This window comes from Musa acuminata, chromosome BXJ2-3 (assembly GCF_036884655.1).
Source record: "Musa acuminata AAA Group cultivar baxijiao chromosome BXJ2-3, Cavendish_Baxijiao_AAA, whole genome shotgun sequence".
In the NCBI taxonomy this organism is placed as follows: domain Eukaryota; kingdom Viridiplantae; phylum Streptophyta; class Magnoliopsida; order Zingiberales; family Musaceae; genus Musa; species Musa acuminata.
In genome coordinates, this window is record NC_088340.1 from 39,909,313 (window position 1) to 39,929,881 (window position 20,569).

At 38.9% G+C, this 20,569-nt stretch overlaps 1 protein-coding gene across 2 annotated transcripts; it reads right to left on the reverse strand.

Annotated features, from left to right (window-relative positions):
- Positions 1-3,334: 3,334 nt before the first annotated feature.
- On the reverse strand, positions 3,335-9,851 carry LOC103978859 (uncharacterized). 2 transcript variants are annotated; one of them, XM_009394805.3, is made up of 21 exons: positions 9,500-9,851; positions 8,251-8,330; positions 7,967-8,053; positions 7,741-7,791; positions 7,528-7,645; positions 7,292-7,348; positions 7,130-7,194; positions 6,926-7,009; positions 6,779-6,829; positions 6,634-6,696; positions 6,479-6,525; positions 6,293-6,362; positions 6,144-6,206; positions 5,740-5,829; positions 5,604-5,642; positions 5,251-5,478; positions 5,090-5,175; positions 4,930-4,978; positions 4,736-4,816; positions 4,562-4,655; positions 3,335-3,911 (listed from the first exon to the last, which is right to left on the reverse strand). In XM_009394805.3, exons 1-21 carry the CDS (start codon positions 9,615-9,617, stop codon positions 3,688-3,690), a joined length of 1,845 nt encoding a protein of 614 aa, XP_009393080.2. In that variant the 5' UTR covers positions 9,618-9,851; the 3' UTR covers positions 3,335-3,687. The 2 variants fall into 2 exon arrangements, with proteins under 2 accessions (XP_009393080.2, XP_064956914.1); XM_065100842.1 differs by lacking the exon at positions 9,500-9,851 and adding an exon at positions 8,975-9,181.
- Between the last annotated feature and the right edge of the window lie 10,718 nt (positions 9,852-20,569).

Here is a 20,569-nt window from a genome sequence, read left to right on the forward strand (position 1 = left end):
GGTAGACACGGCCGACACGGTGTAATCTGGTCATCATAACATTAATCAATCTACCAGTCTGAGTCACATATGAAATCCATTGCAGTTGTGGATGTATCCCTTTCTTCATCTTTTCCGCCACATGACAAAAAGAGAAAAATATTTGATCAACAAACAAATTTCAATCTCATATTAGATATCATATTCCTCGTACAAATATTCATGCCAAGAAAATCAAGAATAGTGAGGTCCCCATGAACTTTTGGCACAAACGGTCATCTTGATATCTTATTTCCTTGAGAATACTTCTTTCAAGTATATGCAAGGAACTGCCATCAAGAGTTGGTAAGCATACCAAGTCATAAACCACCTTCATGAGTTTGTAGACATATGATCAAGTGTTATTATTTCACATAGCAGGCACAGAATCACACCATGATCCTTCCACAAGATGCTTTTAACAGAAGCTAGTATGTAATCCAGATGTTTTGATCATGTTCCCATGGATATTGGTAAAAGAGGTCATCTAGTTATCTTTTTCCCTGATAGATATCTTTAAGTATATATCAACGAAGCACCTCCAAGAGTTTGTGAGCATATGCTATAAATGTTCTTGTATTTCATAACAGGCACATACTAAACCACCATTACTTTTTCTAAATCAATAAAAATAATAGTATTATCGAAGCCATAAAATTCAAGCTTCTTAAGAAGATGTTTGCAAATACAATGAGCTACAGATAGAAATCCACATAAACTAGCACTTACAGGATAACTTAGTCAGACACCATCTGATGCTAACACAATATTATAAGCATAAGCAAAGCACTTTAAAGAAAAAAAAAGTCCAAGGAAATCTATAGTCAAAGAAGAAAAGAATTAGAAAAAAAAAACTAGAGATTTCAGATTTATACAATTTAAGCTAAGCACATCCAATTCAACTAAACTAGAACTTCACCAAAGATGAAGTTAGCAGTAATTAAAAAAAAATCAACACCTATGACAGCTTAATGCCACTTAAAAGTCTGAAATCCTTATTGATTACGAATAGTTAGTCTTATGTAAAAGATGCAAAGGTGTGGTTACACAATTGTTTCAAGTATCGCGAGCGAGAGAGGCAAAGGGTTTCAATGTAGCAGAACAAGATACTCGTGAGGTAGAAGAACCGGAACACTTCTGATTAGGATCAGTGAAAATCCCGGAATGAACTCCCTCCATTTAGGGAACATTGATCATAAAATCTTAAATCTAACATGAACTCTACTCACACCTCCATTATTACTGTAGAAAATCCATGATTGAAGGATTCTAAATTCCATAATTAAGAGATTTTATAATCCCATAATTAAGGAAATGAATTAGTATCATAATTAAGGGATTCTCAATCGTTATCAAACGGGCCCATATTAAAGGAAATGAATTAGAATGAAATGTTGTATAGAATCAATAGAATCAATTTCCTTAGTTGTATAGGTTGTAATCAGCCTATATATGTCTTCCTTTGTATACAGAAAAAAATCAATAAATGAGAAAAATTATATCATCTTGTGTTCATTGCTCTTCATGTACCCTGACTAAACTAAAACAACCAGCAGAATCTCTGCTTCAGGAAGTGTCCTAAGCCTGTTTTCAAACATTTATCCCACAAGTCACTATATGTTATCAGATGCATTGATGATTGGTCAAAATTTGTACTCAAGTATTGATGCCTGGCCCATGGGAAAGTTTAAAGGTGCCAGCAGGAGCTGATCCCTAGAACAGGATGAACCTTAATCATCCAAGATTGGCCATTACTCAATTACATGTAACTGGAACAACAGTCCACTGAAATATGCAGCATCTCAGCAATGATAAACTATGTACAAGCATGAGAAACCATGAGAAGACTGCTGTAATACTTGCCACCAACCTATTCTTCAGACTTTCACCAACCATGGATGTCTACTGACTTGACTAGTCTTCCTACTTGAGGTCATAAAGTCACCACTTCTTTGGCACTCAACAATGGTATAATGTATTCTAACCAAAATTTCCAACCGGAGGATCCATATGGTGTTGGTATCATAGTCTCTAGTCATTCTCCAACCATGCAAGACAAGTTCCACTCAGATAATGCGCATAAGACAGAATTTCGTGTGTAGCATATGACATTTTTCAAATCAATAGAAGTGTATGCCTCTCTCCTTCCACCAGAAACGGAATTCGACCTTTGATTCACAAAAAAGGGCTCATTCCATATCAGCCTAACTAATACTAACTAGAATTAATCCAGAAAGAAGTCTTAAATAACAGATTTGAATATGTTTCAACACTAATTTTCTGGGAGTAAGAAAATGGGTGCTCTTCTAAATCAGAGATAGAACAAGTGAGTCATGATTGTATTACGATGAGAAAGAACCTACAGTGCCTGGCAAGATTTACATATAGTTACAGACTTCAAGAATGCGTGAGGATGAATAAGAACCTATTGTGCCTGAAAAGACAGACTATGTCTGCTAAGGCTTCGGTTCAAGAAATTCGAAAGAACTTACAGAAAACTGAAGTATAGACTTCAAAAAATGGGTTTACAGATAAATACATGGATGCATTACAGTTCCAGCTGCGTGAAAATTATATCTTTGTGTCATTTCCTCAGTTCACCGCCAGATAAAGCACTCCAGGATCAGTAACACTAAACGAAAGCAGAGGGGGAACAAAACGAAGATCACGAAAGTGAAGAAAGAGACCTACTCGTCAAGGAAAAGAGATCGAAGCCCCTTTACCGTGGCCGCCCCCTCCTCTCTTCTTCTTCTTCTTCTTCTTCTTCTTCTTCTCTTTTACCTCCAAGCCGCTAGGGTTTACGTAGCGAACAGGAGTCTCCCGATCGATCTATTAGAGCGGTTTAGTTCTATTCGGTTCAATTCGATCAGACCGGTCAAAATTACTGGTCAACCGACGTCCGATTCGATTTCCTTCCCCAACTGGTTCCCAACTCCCCAAGAAACTAAAAAATTAATATTACGTGTCGAAGAGTAACCCTTTATTGCACCCGGACGGCGACTCGGCACTTGCGGCCCCCACGAATGTTTTTCAATCATCACAAGTGTACAAAGTTTGGTAATCGATAGAGACGTAAGCAAAAAAAAACATAGGTTATCATTCAAATGACGAAATCACCCTCGATCCTCCGTCGGATCCGATTTGACTCAACCAGCCCGATCCGATGCTTCAAGCTCCGATTGGGTTCGCTGTTGTTTCTCTTCAGGTCACACATATGATCATAACATGCCACACCAATCACGGAGTGATGGATGGATAAAGGAGCTGTGATGATTGATCAGTGCACAAGATAACAACGGCATGAGACACTCGAGAGTGCACCAAACAGTGTCCGGCAGAAATTTAAGCATTATATCAGGAACGAAAAGAAGTTCTTAGCACTGTACAATTAAGATACCAAGGTTCCTTTCAACAAAGACCAAACATAACTCGTTCTATAGAGGAAGAGGGAACATTCAAACTCTCCCTGGTTGCAGCAAGAACAAGGCTGTTCCCTGTTAAAACCTTGGAACAATACCCGCGCTTATCCTATCACCAATCCCTCGAACTGCAGACCTTTTCGTTTCTTGATCGACCGCAGAGACTAATTTAAGCTAGGAAAGAACAAAAAACTAATGTGGCCAAAACCGGACAACCACGAAAGCAGCACGATACCCATGTTGATTGGCTTCAGTGTGATGGGAGCACGCCGTTGCCGTTAGAGTGGAAGTTTCCATTGGCCAGGCTCTTGGTGTGCTTCTTCAGATTCCCATTCTGGAAAGATTTTGTTGGCACAGAACCATTGCTTGTGATGTGTGAACCATTGGTTGAGATGTGTCTTGGAACTAAGTTGCTATGGTGAATAGGAGCTCTCAGTAAAGTGTCCAGCTGCCCACATGAGGCTGCTATGAGCCCTGTAAAACAATTTGTAGGAGTTGCACTTTAATAATTTCTTAGATACGAAAATGCTGTTTCTGTTCTACAATTCTGGCCGAGAAAACTAAAATGTTATTATGGAAAGAACAAGGAAGGTTTTCTTCAAAGGTATATGATTAAGAGTTCAGCTATTATGCAATAGATCCAAGAATCTATATAGCTACAGTCTATGAGGAAACCGCCATGGTTACCATCCCTTTGACAATGAGAAAAAAATAAACTCATACTGCTCACAGAAAAGGGCTTGTCCGTGAGGCAAACTGTAGGTTTTGGTCCATCCATAGTTACTTAGTTCATGATTCATGCAGCTGTTTGCTAAATGACAAGGTAAACTCATGTAAGTCCAAAAAAACATGCATCAACATCCCACCAGTTCAAACTTTAATATATAATAAAGATGTTGTGACAGTGACAGTGACGGTGACAACAACAAGACTACGCATCTTCATGTGATAAATGACAACAACAGTATGGAAGTGGTCAATGACATTCTTATCAGCACCAATCACAAGACTATAGACAAGTTATCATAGGCAGCACATACGCTCCATGCATAAATTCAGAAAATATAATGAAGATCACAAGCAAAGTAGGCCAAAAGAAAATAGATATATGAGACAGGCATTACCTAAGAAAAGTGCAGATGGTTTTCCAGGTCTAGATTTGAACTCTGGATGAAATTGGGCACCAATAAAATATGGATGACTAGGCAGCTCGATTATCTACATCAATTAGTAAAATGCCAAATATCACCAAGATAAACTACACATCATAAAACTTAAAATAACTATTAAATGCATACCTCCATTCGCTTTCTTGTTTCGTCTTTACCGACGAAAGCAAGACCAGCCTTTTCAAATTCTGGGACCATATGTGGATTTACCTACAAAAGTAACAATACAGCATTGTCAAAGAAAAAACATTCCACAAATAATTATCAAAATTGGCATCCAGAGCTACTGAAATTTCGTAATATAAGCATATAACTGAACTGACCTCATATCTGTGTCGATGTCGTTCATCGACATAACTGACATTGCCGTACCTGATAAAAAAAATTAGGAAAGTTATAAATTATCATCCGTAAAAACAACAAAAACCTTATAGTAGAAAATTGTAAAAAAGGCACAGGTTCAAGAAGAATCTCTGCGCTTACAATTTTGCAGCTTTGCAGCTGGAAACATCAAAATACGTCCTCCTTGATCCAAGTCTCATTGTACCTCCCATATGAGTTTTCGATCCCTTTGTATGGCACTCAAAATGTATAAGGCAACAGAAGGTTTCTATAAACAACATAATACTGGCATAATAACTTACCTCGGGCATAAAAATAACACATGGGGTTGTTGTATCAGGGTCAAACTCTGTACTGTTTGCGTGCGGTAAGTTCAAAACTGAACGAGCAAATTCGATGATGGCAATCTGCATTCCAAGACAAATGCCAAGATATGGCACTTGGTTTTCACGGGCATATTTAGAAGCAAGAATTTTTCCTTTCACCCCTCTGTCTCCGAAACCTCCAGGGACTAGTACACCATCTGCAGCCTAAACTGAACTATTGTCAAGATGACTAAACATAAACAACAAAAACCTTGCTACATCAAATATAACTAGAAGCCGTTGATGCACATGAATTTTAAAAGTTCAAGAAACGTAACGTTGTTACTTACCTTCAATAGATCCCATGATCTTTTATGAACTTCAGGTGCCTGTATAAAAAGCAAATAATCAGATCTTTAGCATAGAAAAGCCAACCAAAAGGAAAAACATAACAGGCAAAAAGATGGGAAAAAATTAAAAGCAAACCTCTATTTCTGTATTTTCCTCAAGGTCTGTGGCTGCTATCCAGTCGACTACCAGTTTCCTACGGCAAGCAACAGAAGCATGCAGAAGCGCCTGACGAAAGGTTCGCAAGCTGATCACTTATAACTAAATGTCTACATAGAGAAGTACACTTATCGGGAAACTAAATGCATCAGTATTAACATACTCATTGATTCACAAGATTATGCAAATTGATTGGTGATCTTGTGACAAAATACTCAATACATGTAATGATCGAGTGAGATCAGTGAAGCAAAAGTATTTATGATAAGTAAAAAAGTTAAAATTTTGATTAAGTAAAAACAGATCAACTACTACCATTCCTTAACATGTCCAGAATAAAATGGAAACAAATAGGTACTCAAAAAGTGAAGCAAATATTTCACCTTCAATACTGAAAGGTAAGAATCCGAAAGGCCAGTATATTTTCCAACCATCGCTATCCTAACCTGAAAAACGAATGATAATTACTTTCAGCAGTCGATGAAACCACAGCACCTGCTGGAGGAAGAGAATATGAGCATAAGGAACCAACAGGATCCTGCAAAGTGTCGTAGATTTCTGCTCTTCTCATCCACTCGTCCAACATGGGTTCCTTGGCAACTCTATATGTAAAAAAAAGTCAACAAGAGCACAACTTGTAAGGCTCCTTAGCAGCTTAACATAACATGAATCTGTGTTATCAATACGGAAGTAAACATGTTGAGTGGACCATACAAACCTTTGAAGATCCAAAACTTTTATTAGAGCCTCATGTGCCCTTTGCTTCTGCAAGGCATAATAAATTTTAAGACAAATTTAAACAACAAAAAGAATCTTTTAGACTTGCAGAATGTAAAATCAATAACACTGTTTTTAGAACTACAGAAACTCTACCTTCAACAGTAAAGGAATGTGCCAAATATTTGTAACATCATAAAGGGTGATGATATTTGATACCTGCATAAAGTTTAAAAAGAGCTTCACTTAGCACCAGGGTTATGAACTTCATTGTTTGAACAAAAAAAGAATGTCAAAATACCGGAACGTGACAAAACTGTGAAAGCTTTTCTTTAACATTTTCTTCCAGTGGCTGTAAAAAGCATTGATAAAGAAAAAACTATCAGGACTAACATAAAATAGTGACAGAAAGCAGGAGCCTGAAAGGAGAAGGAAGTGGGCAACAGACCTTAGCACTGCGGCAAGCAAGAATATTTGGTATCAATCCAAGTCCTCTTAGACCACGTACACTATGTTGGGTTGGTTTAGTTTTCTAGAAGAAAATGCAAAAAATGGCATCTTAGAAGTCGGCAGATATATATCACCCAAACTAAATTTAGGAAGGATCAACTAGTTATCACCATAAGGACGATAGCTATTCTCCATTAATTACCTGCTCACCAACGACATTCAAAACCGGTACAAGACTGACGTGAACCAGACAGAAATTACCAGGACCTGTATAATAACCATTAAGAGAACACTATGTAAAAATCATAAGAAAATATGATGCTGCTAAAGGAATCATTAAAAGAGTCTCGCACTGCATCCTCACCTACACGGTAAGAAAATTGACCCAAAGCTTCGATAAATGGCATTGATTCAATATCGCCTGCATCAACACACCACTTATTTCAATCATGACATATATAGATCAAGGCTACATAACTGCATACTTATAAAACTAAGCAGTGTATGATACAGAACACAAATAATATTCTTCACAAAGCAAGGTTCCAACTAACAAATTGTTCTGATTCTCCTTTTTTAATAACCTTGGAGGCTTTTTACCTATAGTTCCACCCAATTCAATAACACAAACATCAGCTGGACCTTCTTCGCCATCCACAGGTATCACTGCGACACGTTCAATCCACTCTTGTATGGCATCTGTGATGTGTGGGACGACCTTGCAATGGAAATAAAGACGACGATCAGGGCTACTACAAAAACATTAAAAATATATATATATGATCCAGAAGATGTTTCTAACAGGAGTCATACCTGAACTGTTTTTCCCAAATAGTCCCCCTTCCTTTCCTTATCAATGACAGACTGCCACCAAACACGACAGAATAAGAAAAAAATACAGGTACATTAATCAGGCATGCAGAAAGTGCAAATGAAATAAAATACAGGAAAATCAGGATTAATATTAAATTTTGTTTATTTCAAAAACCAGCTACAAAACAGGATAAATTAGCAAGGACAGCCAAAACTGACCGAGTACCTGATAGATCTTTCCAGTTGTGATATTATTGTCACGAGTTAACTTGATGTCGAGGAATCTCTCGTAGTTTCCTAGATCCAGATCAACCTACAGACCAGAAAGTACATGAAGCTCAAAAATGTTCATTCCAAATATAGTGATACAAAGAATGTCTTGGATAGCCTGGATGTTCATTTAACAATATGTATGACAACCAGTCTGGGTGGGTCAATGGAGGTCTTTTCGTCATATCAAAAATAAAGAAGCATACGAGACATAAGAGAACTTGCAAAAGGCCTCTTTACCTCACCACCATCATCTAAGACAAATACTTCCCCATGCTCGAAAGGCGACATCGTCCCAGCATCAGTGTTTAGATAAGGGTCTGTAGAAGTTCCATCATAAACAACTAGCATAAGTCAGCTGTGTCAATAGAAAGAGATAAAAGTGACACGAAAAGCAACAAAGAAGCAAAGAACAACAGTTTCATAACACTGCTCTTCATATATAAAGTGTCCATACAAACTACTCGACAGATAGATATTAGACCAAGGAACTTTTAAGATGAAATTAAAGAAGAACGTCGAAGAACCTAATAAGCAACATGCGAGCCACATGAAAGCTAGCTTTTGTTCCTCACATCAAACTGCGTGAAAAAGTTACACAAGGTGGAACCCATTGACCCAAAGTAGCTAGCTACAACGGAAGATACAAAAATCTTTTACAAAAGGGTAATAGAGAAGACATAGCCGATCCCTTCTTTAATTTTGTCTACTTCGTAACACTGTTATTGATTTTTTTTTTTCAAAGAAGGAAAAAAAGTCCACTGATATATTGCCAACTACTTGAGGTTAGAACAAAATAAAAAAGCAAGAAAATCAAAACCAAGTTGATACAAAGCTAAGATTCCAGAGATAACAACCAATCAAGAATGTCTAAGCTTGCCACCGGGGTGGTATAAGCACCAAATTGCTAACCGAAAAAATGGTATCTATTATCGTGACGAAGGAAAAGGGGGATAAATCTAACGCATAAACGTTGGGAACGATTGCCTGTGGAAGCATACAACAGATAACGCTTTCTGAATCCCCGGAACTCTAAAAATGGCATCTCCAACACAGAAAGGGCTTCACTTCCGTCGGATAACGGAAAGAACACGTCAAACGGAAATTAGGAGGCGAGGAAACACAGGCCAAAAACATTCTTGATTAACGTAAACGACGATCACACCGCAGAAAACCTCCGTCCGACGAAAAGGTTGATCATTCGCGGGAGAGAAGCCGACAAAATCACACACACCACAAATTTCAGAAAGCAAAATCAAGATAGGTAAAGGTACTCTTTCCCGGCAAAACACAAAAGAAAGAAACCCACTTTTTTCCAAAGAGGAACGACGATAGTGGAAATTTGAGGAAAAAGAGAGGCAGGTATCGACGGTGATGATGCTCATTACAAACAGACAGAGAGAAAAAGATTCTCTTTCCCCCCCCCCCCCTCCTCCCAGAAGAGAACAACAAAAGGAAGAAATTTTGAGGAGAAAGAGAAGGCAAGTACCGATCTTTATGGAGGTAACGCGGAGGCCGCATGCCTTGAGTACAACCCCTATACTGCTGGCCGTCACCCCTTTCCCCAGGCCACTCACCACTCCCCCCGTCACCAGCACGTACTTCATCTCCCTCTTCACCAACGGATCCGCAGGGCCCAAAGAAGAAGGAGGAGGAGGAGGCGAAGCGCAATAACGCGAGCGACAACACGAGCGCTCGCTAACCGAAAGCAGCGCGGGAGGAGTCGGCACACAGCCAAAGCGTGCGTTCCCGCTCGCTCGCTCGCTTTCTTCTCCTTCTTTGCGTCTCCACCGCAGCAAGGAGAGTGAGTAGTGGCGACGGAGACAATAGGCTGCGGAGGCAGGGGCATTAAATACCATACCCTCGCTACGAAAACCCTCGCCCCGCCTCCCCACTAAAAATCCATCGTATAAATAAATAAATATATAAAAATAAAAATAAAAATCGCCCCTTTTTTGTTACCTTTGCTTGTTAGGGTTTCAGATTGTCCCCCAAAAGATAGCAAATTCAGGTGAATTGGCTGTGTGGTCGCGTTCTCCGGTCCTCAGCGGGTAGATTCGGGCTTTGATTTGAAGCATGGTAGGGTCTTCCACTGTCCCCAAACCCTCATTTTGATTTCTATTCTATACTATACATCATTTTTTACAGGGCTTTTCTGATAATTATTCAATAACTTTAAAATATCAATTAATTATAACCTAATTGTCGTAGCAAATTTGGGTACTAATAAATAAATAGATCATAAAATCTCAACTAATCAGATCACACATCATCCTTTTGAAACCCTAATAAATAGTTCCAATTGAAATTATATAAAAAAATTCATGTATATTTATTTACCTCTCTATTTGTTTTTTTTTTAATTAGATGAAAATATCATCAATCTTTTACTAAAATGACTTAATCAAAATATTATTTTTTTATAATTAGTTATTGTACTTTAAAAATAAAAAAAGTGATGTTAATCATCTTAGAATCATGTAATATAAAAAAGATTAATTTTTTTTTATGATAATTATTTTTTAGGGTATTTTTGTTCAAATGCGAAAAAAAAAATCTGATAAAATATCCTTAATTTTTTTTAAATGGGGTATTGATGTCATTTAGAAGACCAATTAATAATCAAAAATAATAATTGAATATAATATAATATAATTGATGGATTAACCAAAATTATTAATGTCGTTCAGAAGCTAAACACTTTGAGGACAGGAAGAATTAATTGTGTGTGTGAGTGCGCCATAATCACATATGGTGGAATCACGAGATGCCCTCTTTTTTGTGTTATTATGAGCATCGATGCGAACGGGTGTTATCCCTCGGCATCTTCGACTTTGCTCATGGATGGAGAATGCACTAATCACGAGATGCTCATGGACGGACGGATGTGCATCATCTCATGCCCGGAGGATTTGCAGCCATTAAATATAATATCCTTTGCTTAGTCAGTCAATCGTCAAACTCGAATAATTGTACTTTTTAGAGTTTAAAATGTTCTTCAAGTGATTTTTCAAAAAAAAATATTTTTTTTCTAGAATTTTCTAGAAACATCTAAAATACCCTCGATTATTTATCTTTTTTTTCTCCTTTTTACAGTGAACAATGAACAGAATCCGTCCGATATTATATTTTCTTTCTTTATATTACTAAAACCTTTGTATCATTTCTATTGAAAAATGAGAGGATTTTTTTTCGAGAATTAAAAATACTTATATAATAAAAAATCCAAAAATCTCCCCTCTGTCAAAAAAAAATATACAAAAAGAGAATTCATTCACCTCAAAAAGAAAAAAATCAAAGATGAGTCACCCTAGTACTTACTCTTTCTGAACAGATGCATAATTACAATTTCGTTGAGTATTCTTAGAGTTTCTATATTATTATTATTATTATTATTACATTTGTCATGTTCACATCTAATTTTATTTTTTCAATTATATATTTTTTACATATAAAATTGTATAACCTATATCCAATGGTTAATTATTAGGAAAACAATGGAGTATATAAATAAATGTATACATAGCTATGAACCTTCCAAAAATGTCAGTGGCCCCAACATGTGAGGTGATGCTAAAATTGCCTCAAAACAGTGGCATCAATCATGATATCTTTGCCCCCAACAACGTACGTCAAGCAATATTCATCCCAATAATGGATCTATGTTGTGAAGCACACACACACACACTTTTTGCTTGTGGAGGCATGACTTATGAGTTCGTCCGTCGTCACCTCCTTCGTCATCGATCTTGCTTTTGTGTCGTCCCCATGTCTCTTTGTCACCGGTCTTTCTTTTTCGTCGATTCTATCTCGACTAGACCTTCTATGTTCCGTTTCACGTTGATGTGCTTTAGGGTTTTGCCTTTGGCGAGTGAAGCCTCGAGCGTTGTGGTTGGTCTTCCTCGACCATGGGTGGAAAGAATGCCGTCTTCCTTGACTTGGCTTGTTGTTGTTCATCACGTAGTCAAAATAAAAGGATGAGTACAACTTGATTGATGGCAATCCGCTTCCATCAAATAACTCATGGAGTCAATATATATTTATATTTGGAGTAGCGTAAACAAAAGGAATCGATTCATTTAGATGCTGACATCGGAAGAAGAGAAGCATCATGGAACATAACACTTTGCACATGTTGATGAGACCCATGTCACGTCTTTTTTTTTATGTAGAAAAACAATACACTGTGACAATAAAATTTCAATGAATCTTTTTGCACATGTTCATGTGACTCATATCTGAATCCAAATGCATGTCATTCTTTTCCATCGTGCAAATAAATGCATGCCAAGCACATCAAGATGACATTGGTTATGTTAACGGGTTTTCTCGTTGGAGGAAGAGTTTCTCGTGGATGCCTGCCTATGCATGATTCATGCATTCGTAACTCATATCCTGTTGACTTCTCACACCTCTTCTTATTCAGCTTACTAAAACACGATCATGACTCAACGTCGGAGAAATTTTATTGTTAAAGATGACTCAAACTCGATGATACATGTTGTTTCGTGAGTCTCGTTGTTCGAAGAGTCAACATAGCTTAGTTCAATCTCGAAAGCATAGACCCATCCCAAAAGACTAAACGGATTGCTTGGGTGACAAGTAAACTCTTGAGGTTTTATTAGCTCACGATGCTCGACCAGTTGTGATTCTTCCGAGGTGCGGTTCGTATACAAAAGAAAGTTCAGAGTCATCCCGAGGTGTATCTTCGCCTCGTCTAATGATGCTCCCCATTGCCCCTAAGTGCTCCTAAGATGCGTTGGGGTCTTGTATAATTGGTTAGCGTCGGAGGATTTTCCAACCCAATCCCTCGTACACTAAAGTTAGTAGAGAAAGTGGAGAAGATTTAGCATAACTCGGAAAAGTTTAGGTTGAGTCCCCTCATCTGATTTCAAGAATTAGCTTTTATACTTAATTTATCGACGAAGGGTGGTCGGTTGCTCGTCCCCTCTTGAACTTCTCATACCGTTAAAGATTCATTTTTGTCGATAGTTAGCGAATACGTCTTTTTGTTGGTTATATCATGGAAGAACGATTAAGGGTGTGTCGTCTGTCAACGTAGTGGCACACCTAAAATGAACATAAGATGGGGATCGACGTCGGGTGCTCGAAGAGTCTAACCACATCGTCAAAAATTAATGTTTACTGTGATTAAGTGTGCGACCCCTTTCGAAATCATGATCGAGAGTAATATATCGCTGGTGATCGGTGGCACAATCAAGAGGAAACTAAGAGATCTGATGGTGTGATTGAGAGGAAGCTAAGAGGTTTGGTAGCATGATCAATGGGAAGCTGAGAGGCCAGAGTCGAGCTCTTGCATGTACTATTGCTATTCCTATCCATACACAACCCTTAAAATATAGTCGAGAATGTATATTTATAATTAGAATGACTCAAAAATATTATTTTTGGTTATTTAATCAACATCATTCAATCCAGAACATAAGAATAAATTAGATATTTTACGTTCTTAATATACTTTGAATCGGAGTTCAAAAGCTTTTAGTTAGCGGCGTAGGCTGAAATTAAATTCTAAATCCACGCAATAAGTAAGGAGGAAGAATCCAAACATTGGAAAGAGCTCCGAGTGGGTGCAGGCGCAGTACGTAAAAGGTGACGAGGAGCATCTGCGACGGGGAAGTGCATGCATCTTTGCGGAGGACAGGGAGGTGCCTCGGTCCTCGTCACCTCCGGACAATGGCCTCGAATCCGCCATGGCAGCAGCAGCAGCAGCAGGAGGAGGAACGAGAGGAGAGTGCACGGAGCTCAAAGGGGCCATTGGGTAGACGCACATGGCGGTGTCCCCCACCCCCCTCCCTCTTCCCATTTCCTGCCAATAATTCAGCACCCAGAATCGGTGCTGCTGCTGGTAGTTTACCGTGAATTCCTGCAGCACTGCGTACTCCCTCCCTGCAGCCAAAGTCCCAGGCGAGGCTTCTTTGGACCACTTCATTTTGACCCTCTCTTTCACTTCCCCTTCTTCCCTCCGGTGATTCTTCTTTTCTCTTTCATCTTTCGGAAGAGTTTATTCGCTCCTTTTATATATATATATATATACATATATATATATATATGAATGTATATACATATACATATACATATATACATATATATATATATACATATATATATATATATATATATATATATACACACACACACAACAAAATAGCGGCAATGTGAGTCCAAATAAGGGTCACGATCGATGCCTCAGCTTTGTCATCAATAGGTTGTGGAGGCGAGAGATGACAAATCACTCGCTTGCCCATCTCGCACCCACATCGTCGTCCTCCTCAACTCACGGCTCTCACTGGTGATACGGCTGAGACGCCGTCGCCACCTCGTTATTCGAACGCCTATTAGAAACCCGAAGGAGAACCTCATGTCCGCCTTCTGTTGGAACTCTCAAAAGGGAAAGAAGGGAAGGAAATGGAGCTACCGACGAGAACAACGCCGCCGCCGCCTCCTCCTGCCGTGTGGGTGTCCGAGAGAGTCCCCCGCCTCCTCCACCGCGTCGGCATCAGTTCAGTAGTGGTAAAATATCTCCACCCATCCTGCGGTCCCCACCTTATCCTCTGTCCACGTCGCCTTAATCCGACGGCTGTAGGAGTTTCCGTAACGCACCGTCCATCTCATCGATGGAGACATCGTTGATGCTCCATCCAACGGCGAGAAATGACTACTTACGGCGACGAGACAACCAACACGTCGTTACCTCGTGGACCCCGCTTTTGCCACGGCACTGCTGACGACACCCACGCGGCACGTAGGAAGTAGGCGTCCGTGGACACATGGCTCCAAATCTCCCCCGACGGAGACACGCCCACCGCACAATCCCTCGGCGGGGCCCGTCGGCGGCGGCATCAACGTTCCGTCACGAGATGCTCCACACCTTGTGGATTGACTCCCGAGCTCACGCCGATCGTTGGCTGAACCATCCAGACTGCAGCAGGAAAAGAAATTAAGAATGTCAAACGTCTTATTCTTCGTGCTGTCTTCCATTGCGGTTGCGGGCTTCAAACAGTGAAGCGAACAGCATGAGCGCATGAGAGCTCGCTTCAAACGTCTTAAGCTTCCTTCGTTCTCAGCCGCAGCGACGATGACGGACATCGGCAGGGGCGTGGGGTTACACGTATTAATTCCTGCTCTACCGGACGGAACACAAACAAAATAAGTGAGGAAAACAATGCAGATCGCCGGTTTCTGGTTGACAGTGACATGCACATGCAATCTAACGTGGGACACAACTGCTGCCACTGTTATACATTGTTTCGGCAACCGTGCACATCGAGAACCAGGAAATGGAGCCTTTGGATTCAAGTCTTCCCCGGGAATCTCAGGAATACATTCGCCCTTAAATGTCATTCACGTGTTGTTTTCATGAGATAGCACACATGACAAATTTATCTGTAAATCTTGTCAGGTATTAATTACCTTCGTCGCAGAAAGCCAGGTGGTTTTGGTGTCTTGTTGTATGACCACATGCAGAGGCTATCGTCACATTTGGTATATGCTCCGCGGGCCATGCAAGCCTTGAATCAGCACCATCTCTCTTTCACGTCCTGCGAGCCTTGGTTTCTCCAGATCGTTCGAGGAACATGAATCGATTCTCTTCAAACTTGCCAAACGTTTGACTGTATGTGGAGTTCAAGTTTCCAGTCGAACTTTACTATTTGTTCCGGAGCACATGATAGTGGATGTATGGGGAGCTTGTACTTAAACGAAGACTACATTTACTGGTAGATCTCATGTACCATGCCTGCAACTCCCATCTCCTGGAAGGAAGGAGAGCGTCTACCCAAACGATCCAGGTCCTTGTCTATCACTTTTGCTGCATCTGTTCCTCATCCTGTATCCTGCAGCTTGACGTTGTTTTCTCATGTCCGAGTCTGCGTTACCTCTCTCGGTGGCCTAATGATCCGCAGCAGCAGCAGCAGGTCGAAGGTGATGACAGTGAGGTGGTCCACGGAGATGGGCTCATGTGGGTTGTCTACCCTTGATTGCTCCTACTTTGACGTCAAACAGAACCGAAAGCTCCTCCTCGAGGTGGATCTAACCTTATCGGCTAATTAGCTCTCCCGCTTTTGCGTAGAACCCAGGGCAAGCCTCCCTCAAAGAACTCCTGAACTCCCGCTTTGAACCGGCCATCGCAACCGCCGCCATCGCCTTCCTTGTCTTCCTCCTCTTCGTAGCCATGACTTGGACCATACGTATCAGACATAGCATCAAACACTTGGCAGTAAAAGCTTCTGCGAAGACAAGGTTGGCACCGAGACCCACCGTTAAGCGGGGCCGGCATGGTGCGCTCACCGTTAAGCCGCTGCATGTGATGCCACAAGCTACATCGGTGGGAACGAGTGCTCCCCAATACGGTGGCCTACGTCGAGGAGCTTCGGCTGTATTTGGTGGAGAGGAATAATCTCGACCGTCCATGTGTCGGATGGTGGGTTGGGTGGGTCCATGACCGCCCTTGTCATCTCGCTCTCGTTTGGCTTCATATGGTCACATGGATCTCTCTCTGTCATAATGGGTGTGGATCAGATATATACTGCAAATTTGGATCCGTATGGCCCACAGAATCTGGGAACTCCCGACATCGTCATGTGGGCTTCAGTGCCACAAGCTTGTGTTGTAGATGGGAGCTGCTCCAGTGGCTTCTTCGGCCACGAGATCTTTCTGAGAATGGGTTCGGTGCTTCATCTGCAAGCCGAAGTCCGAACCCGACAAGTGTGTGGGCCGGGCCCCTGCTTAATGGTTGGTTCTAATTATGCCTGTGCTTAATTACGACTCTCTTCATGCCATGAATGTTTGATACTTAAATGTTATGAACACTGTGGAACAGACAAATACTGTAAGGGTTTACATAACATGTTCATAAGAGGTTGACTAGCGACATGGTTTCCATTAACCATCTAATTTTTTGTTGCTTGTAGACCTGTGCCAGAGGCTGCAAAATACGTGAAGACTTAACATGGTGATGATTAAAAGATTCATTTTGTAAATGGAAGTTTCTTCCGCTTTTACATAGTAAAAAAAGAGATGTGCTTGGATTTGGTCCGACAATAAATTCCAGGACCTGATCTACGTTGACTTTGAGTACTTATGGTAGAAGCTTGCTGACCTGTGTGTGTGTGGAAGCACGCGCGGCTTTTTAGCAATCAAAGGCGGCTGGCTAGCAGCTGTGTATGGCAGCGACAAGTTTGACTGCCGGCTTCCTTGTGGGTGGTGATCCCTGTTGAATTGGTTTCTCAACACAGATGAGGTACTACTGCCGGCTTCCTCGTGGCTGGGATTGAAGAAGCGAAAGCAACTGTTGCCGAGAGAAAAGTCCTCGTGATGGAGATGGAATGGTGACCGGGTCAAGCTCTTTCGAGTTCTGCTCAGCCTGCAGTATGCGGAGGGCCCTCGATGGAGCGCTGAATGAATACTTGCATAAACACCGATTTAAGGAGGGGCTCTGTAGTACGTAGGAAGAGAGAAGGTGGCGATCAACGCTGTAATCATCAACAATTTTATAAATATTTTTATTAATTACTATAAATAATGCATTGCTTGATTATTTAATTTTATGTTTATACGGTATAGTTAAAGAGAATTATTAAAATTAATTTTCTTAATCATATGAACAAATTAGGAATTCTATTAATCAATTAAATTATTAATTATTTTTTAAAAAAAAATAAAATAAAATAATATATATTCTAATATTATATTTATCTTTATATATGAAAGTAAAATTAAAAATAAAATTAATTTATTGCTTACCGTTTGCGGAGATATCATCTTAGAGCTCTTAATAATATTCTATTATATTGATTTCTTAGATGCATGCAAGAATAAATGGATGAATGTAAACAAATGCTATAAGTGTTTATATATCCTTATGGAGAGTATGCATGACAATTCTTTTTAGAGATTAATGGGTTATTAAAAGGAACGTGTCTCCACTTGGACATGTGAGAGATACCATTCCATTTATTGTTGTGAGTATAATATAGGTTATCTTCATATGTCATCGGGAGAAATTCATCCCATGAAGTATGTCTCTCCATTTGTTGTTAGGAAAGTGCACCATCGTATTCGGTATGATGTATGTCTTTGTTGTCTAATTATTATGTATGTGTTGCATGTGATCGATGTATTATTTTATTTAGTACATAAGAAATTATTATTATTTTTCTGATACATAAATTTTATGATGAATCGATATATTATCATTTTATATTAAATTATTGATATTTATATATATTTCACGAATATTGAAGATTATTTTTATGATTTTTTAAAAGTTTCTACGGTGATTGTTAATATATTTTTATTTTTTTTACTTATTTCAAAGTAATCTATTACTTAATAATATATCTGAAACAAAAGAGACTTGTGATCATATATTGAAAGTTGTGATTTTTTTAATTAATAAAATATTTACTGATGTAAAGATAATAATTTGAATTTAAGAAGAAAAGTGTATTCTGTAAATTATGAATAATAAAATAATAAAATTTTGTAGTTTATAAATCTGGGATGTAATAATAATTTATTATATACTAATTTATTATATTATTATAAAATAATAAGAGCATCAGCGACGACGACTAGCGGCCGTGCGCGGACGATCTTCGCCAGGCTCAAAGTCAGCCCCCATCGATTTCATGGCGCACGAGATTGACCACCAACCCTTTTCTTCGTCCCTTCCTTTCTTCTTCCTCGTGATACTTCGGATTCCCACACCCATTCAGATCCCACATATATAAGCAAGAAAAGCTCCTTTCGATCTCGATGCAAGAAGACGAGATGGACCAGCACTGTCGCCTCATGTCGAGCGGAAGCAGACAAGCCGGAGGCGACGTCAAGGTGGTGGTCGTGGAGACGCGGTACGTGCGGACGGACGCCAAGCACTTCAAGTACGTCGTCCAAACCCTCACCGGGAAGGACTCCATCCTCGAGGCCATGGTGCCGGAGATGCCCATCGTCGTCCCCGAAAGACCTGCGGAAGACCCGCCTGGCCGTGTCGCGCTCCCGCAGCCGGATATGGTGGTGCAAGAGCTCGAAAGGTTGTATGCTGTCGACCCACCATCACCAAAGCTGCATGATGAAGCTTCATCTCGCGAATGTTACTATCCTTTCGGCTATTTCCATTAGAGCAGACTAGCAGTGGGAGAGGATAAAACATATGCCTCTCAATAATTCTGTTTTGCTGAGATACAACACTCTATATAAGTAAATATAGAATAATAATGCTATATTTATATATTTTAATTCTCAATTAATTTATAATTTGGGGATTAATTATATATTTAAATGTATGATTTGAATGCATAATTTGATCACAGAAAAATATAAATATATATTATTTAATCGATGAGTTCATCTCTTTTATAATAAAATTTTCATAATACCATAGTTTTTTTTTAAGCAAGGCTATTTTTCCTTGTTCTCTCTTCCCCTATCCTATTAGACTACTATTTCTATTTTTTGTCTATCTTATTGCTGTTTTATAATATTTTCTGTTTTTGGAATCGAAAATGAAGATGCATGATATATATAGAGTGGCCATCAGCTTCATAAATCACTCGATCAATCATTTTTTCTTTAGTTACTATTCCAATAAATATGTGGCATTATCGTCTTAGTCACTCGTTCTCTTTCGTTCAATAATAGCTAATTTCTAGTTATTATCTTATAACTCTCAAGTAAAATTATAACTCATTATGATACTTATTTTAATAATAAAAGTCATATATTACCTTTTGAAATATTTGTCATTATTCTGATTTAAACCATTTAAAATCATTTACATTCATATATAGATAATCGGCTCCTTTGATAATTTTAGATTTTATATTATTTTCGTATATTATTTCACTAAATATACATGATTCTATCATCTCAAATATAAATCTAAGGTCACTACTATCTTACTCATTTTAGAAAATTAGTTGAGAACTTCTTCCAATCTATCATTTAAATTGTTGGAGGAGGTGAATATCAAGCTTTAATGATTTATTTTTTATTATGGGTTATACAATATCTTAAGTTACCACCGCACACACCTCAATTAGTTGGTTTTGCCAATCGAAAGTACTGACATATAGTTAAGACTGGTCTTATCCTCCTATACCAAGACTCTATACCATTAACCTTTTGGTCAACGGTCTTTAAAACTATAGTCTACATTATTAACTGCATACTAACCTTAATCCTATAACATCAATCACTATTTGAAAATCTATTTCATAAAATTTTAAACTATCATAAATTCTAAATATTTAATTATTTATATTATCCCTAGCTACGCTCCTAAGTTTTATAGAAATTAATACTAAAATCCGAACCTTGCATCTTCATTAAGTACTCCTTTAAAAATAATGATTTTTGGTACTATGATCCTTAAACTCAAAGGGTCTTTCTATCACATCATGTTATTTTTATTAAATCTACCTTTCCCTGAAAAAATATTGCTTTTTCAATAAGATAAGTCACTACAATAATCATCAATAAGTACACCTGTCACCTCATCAACAATCATCAATAAGTCACTACAATAATCTAGTGGTTT

Excerpts from the sequence above, each read along its gene's own strand:
- LOC103978859 (XM_009394805.3), bottom strand. The coding sequence starts at position 9,617 with ATGAAGTACGTGCTGGTGACGGGGGGAGTGGTGAGTGGCCTGGGGAAA. Across the intron at positions 7,646-7,740 it reads ATTTGGGAAAAACAGTTCAG|GTCGTCCCACACATCACAGA; the intron begins GTATGACTCCTG and ends TTCCATTGCAAG. Across the intron at positions 6,697-6,778 it reads CACAGTTTTGTCACGTTCCG|GTATCAAATATCATCACCCT; the intron begins GTATTTTGACAT and ends AACTTTATGCAG.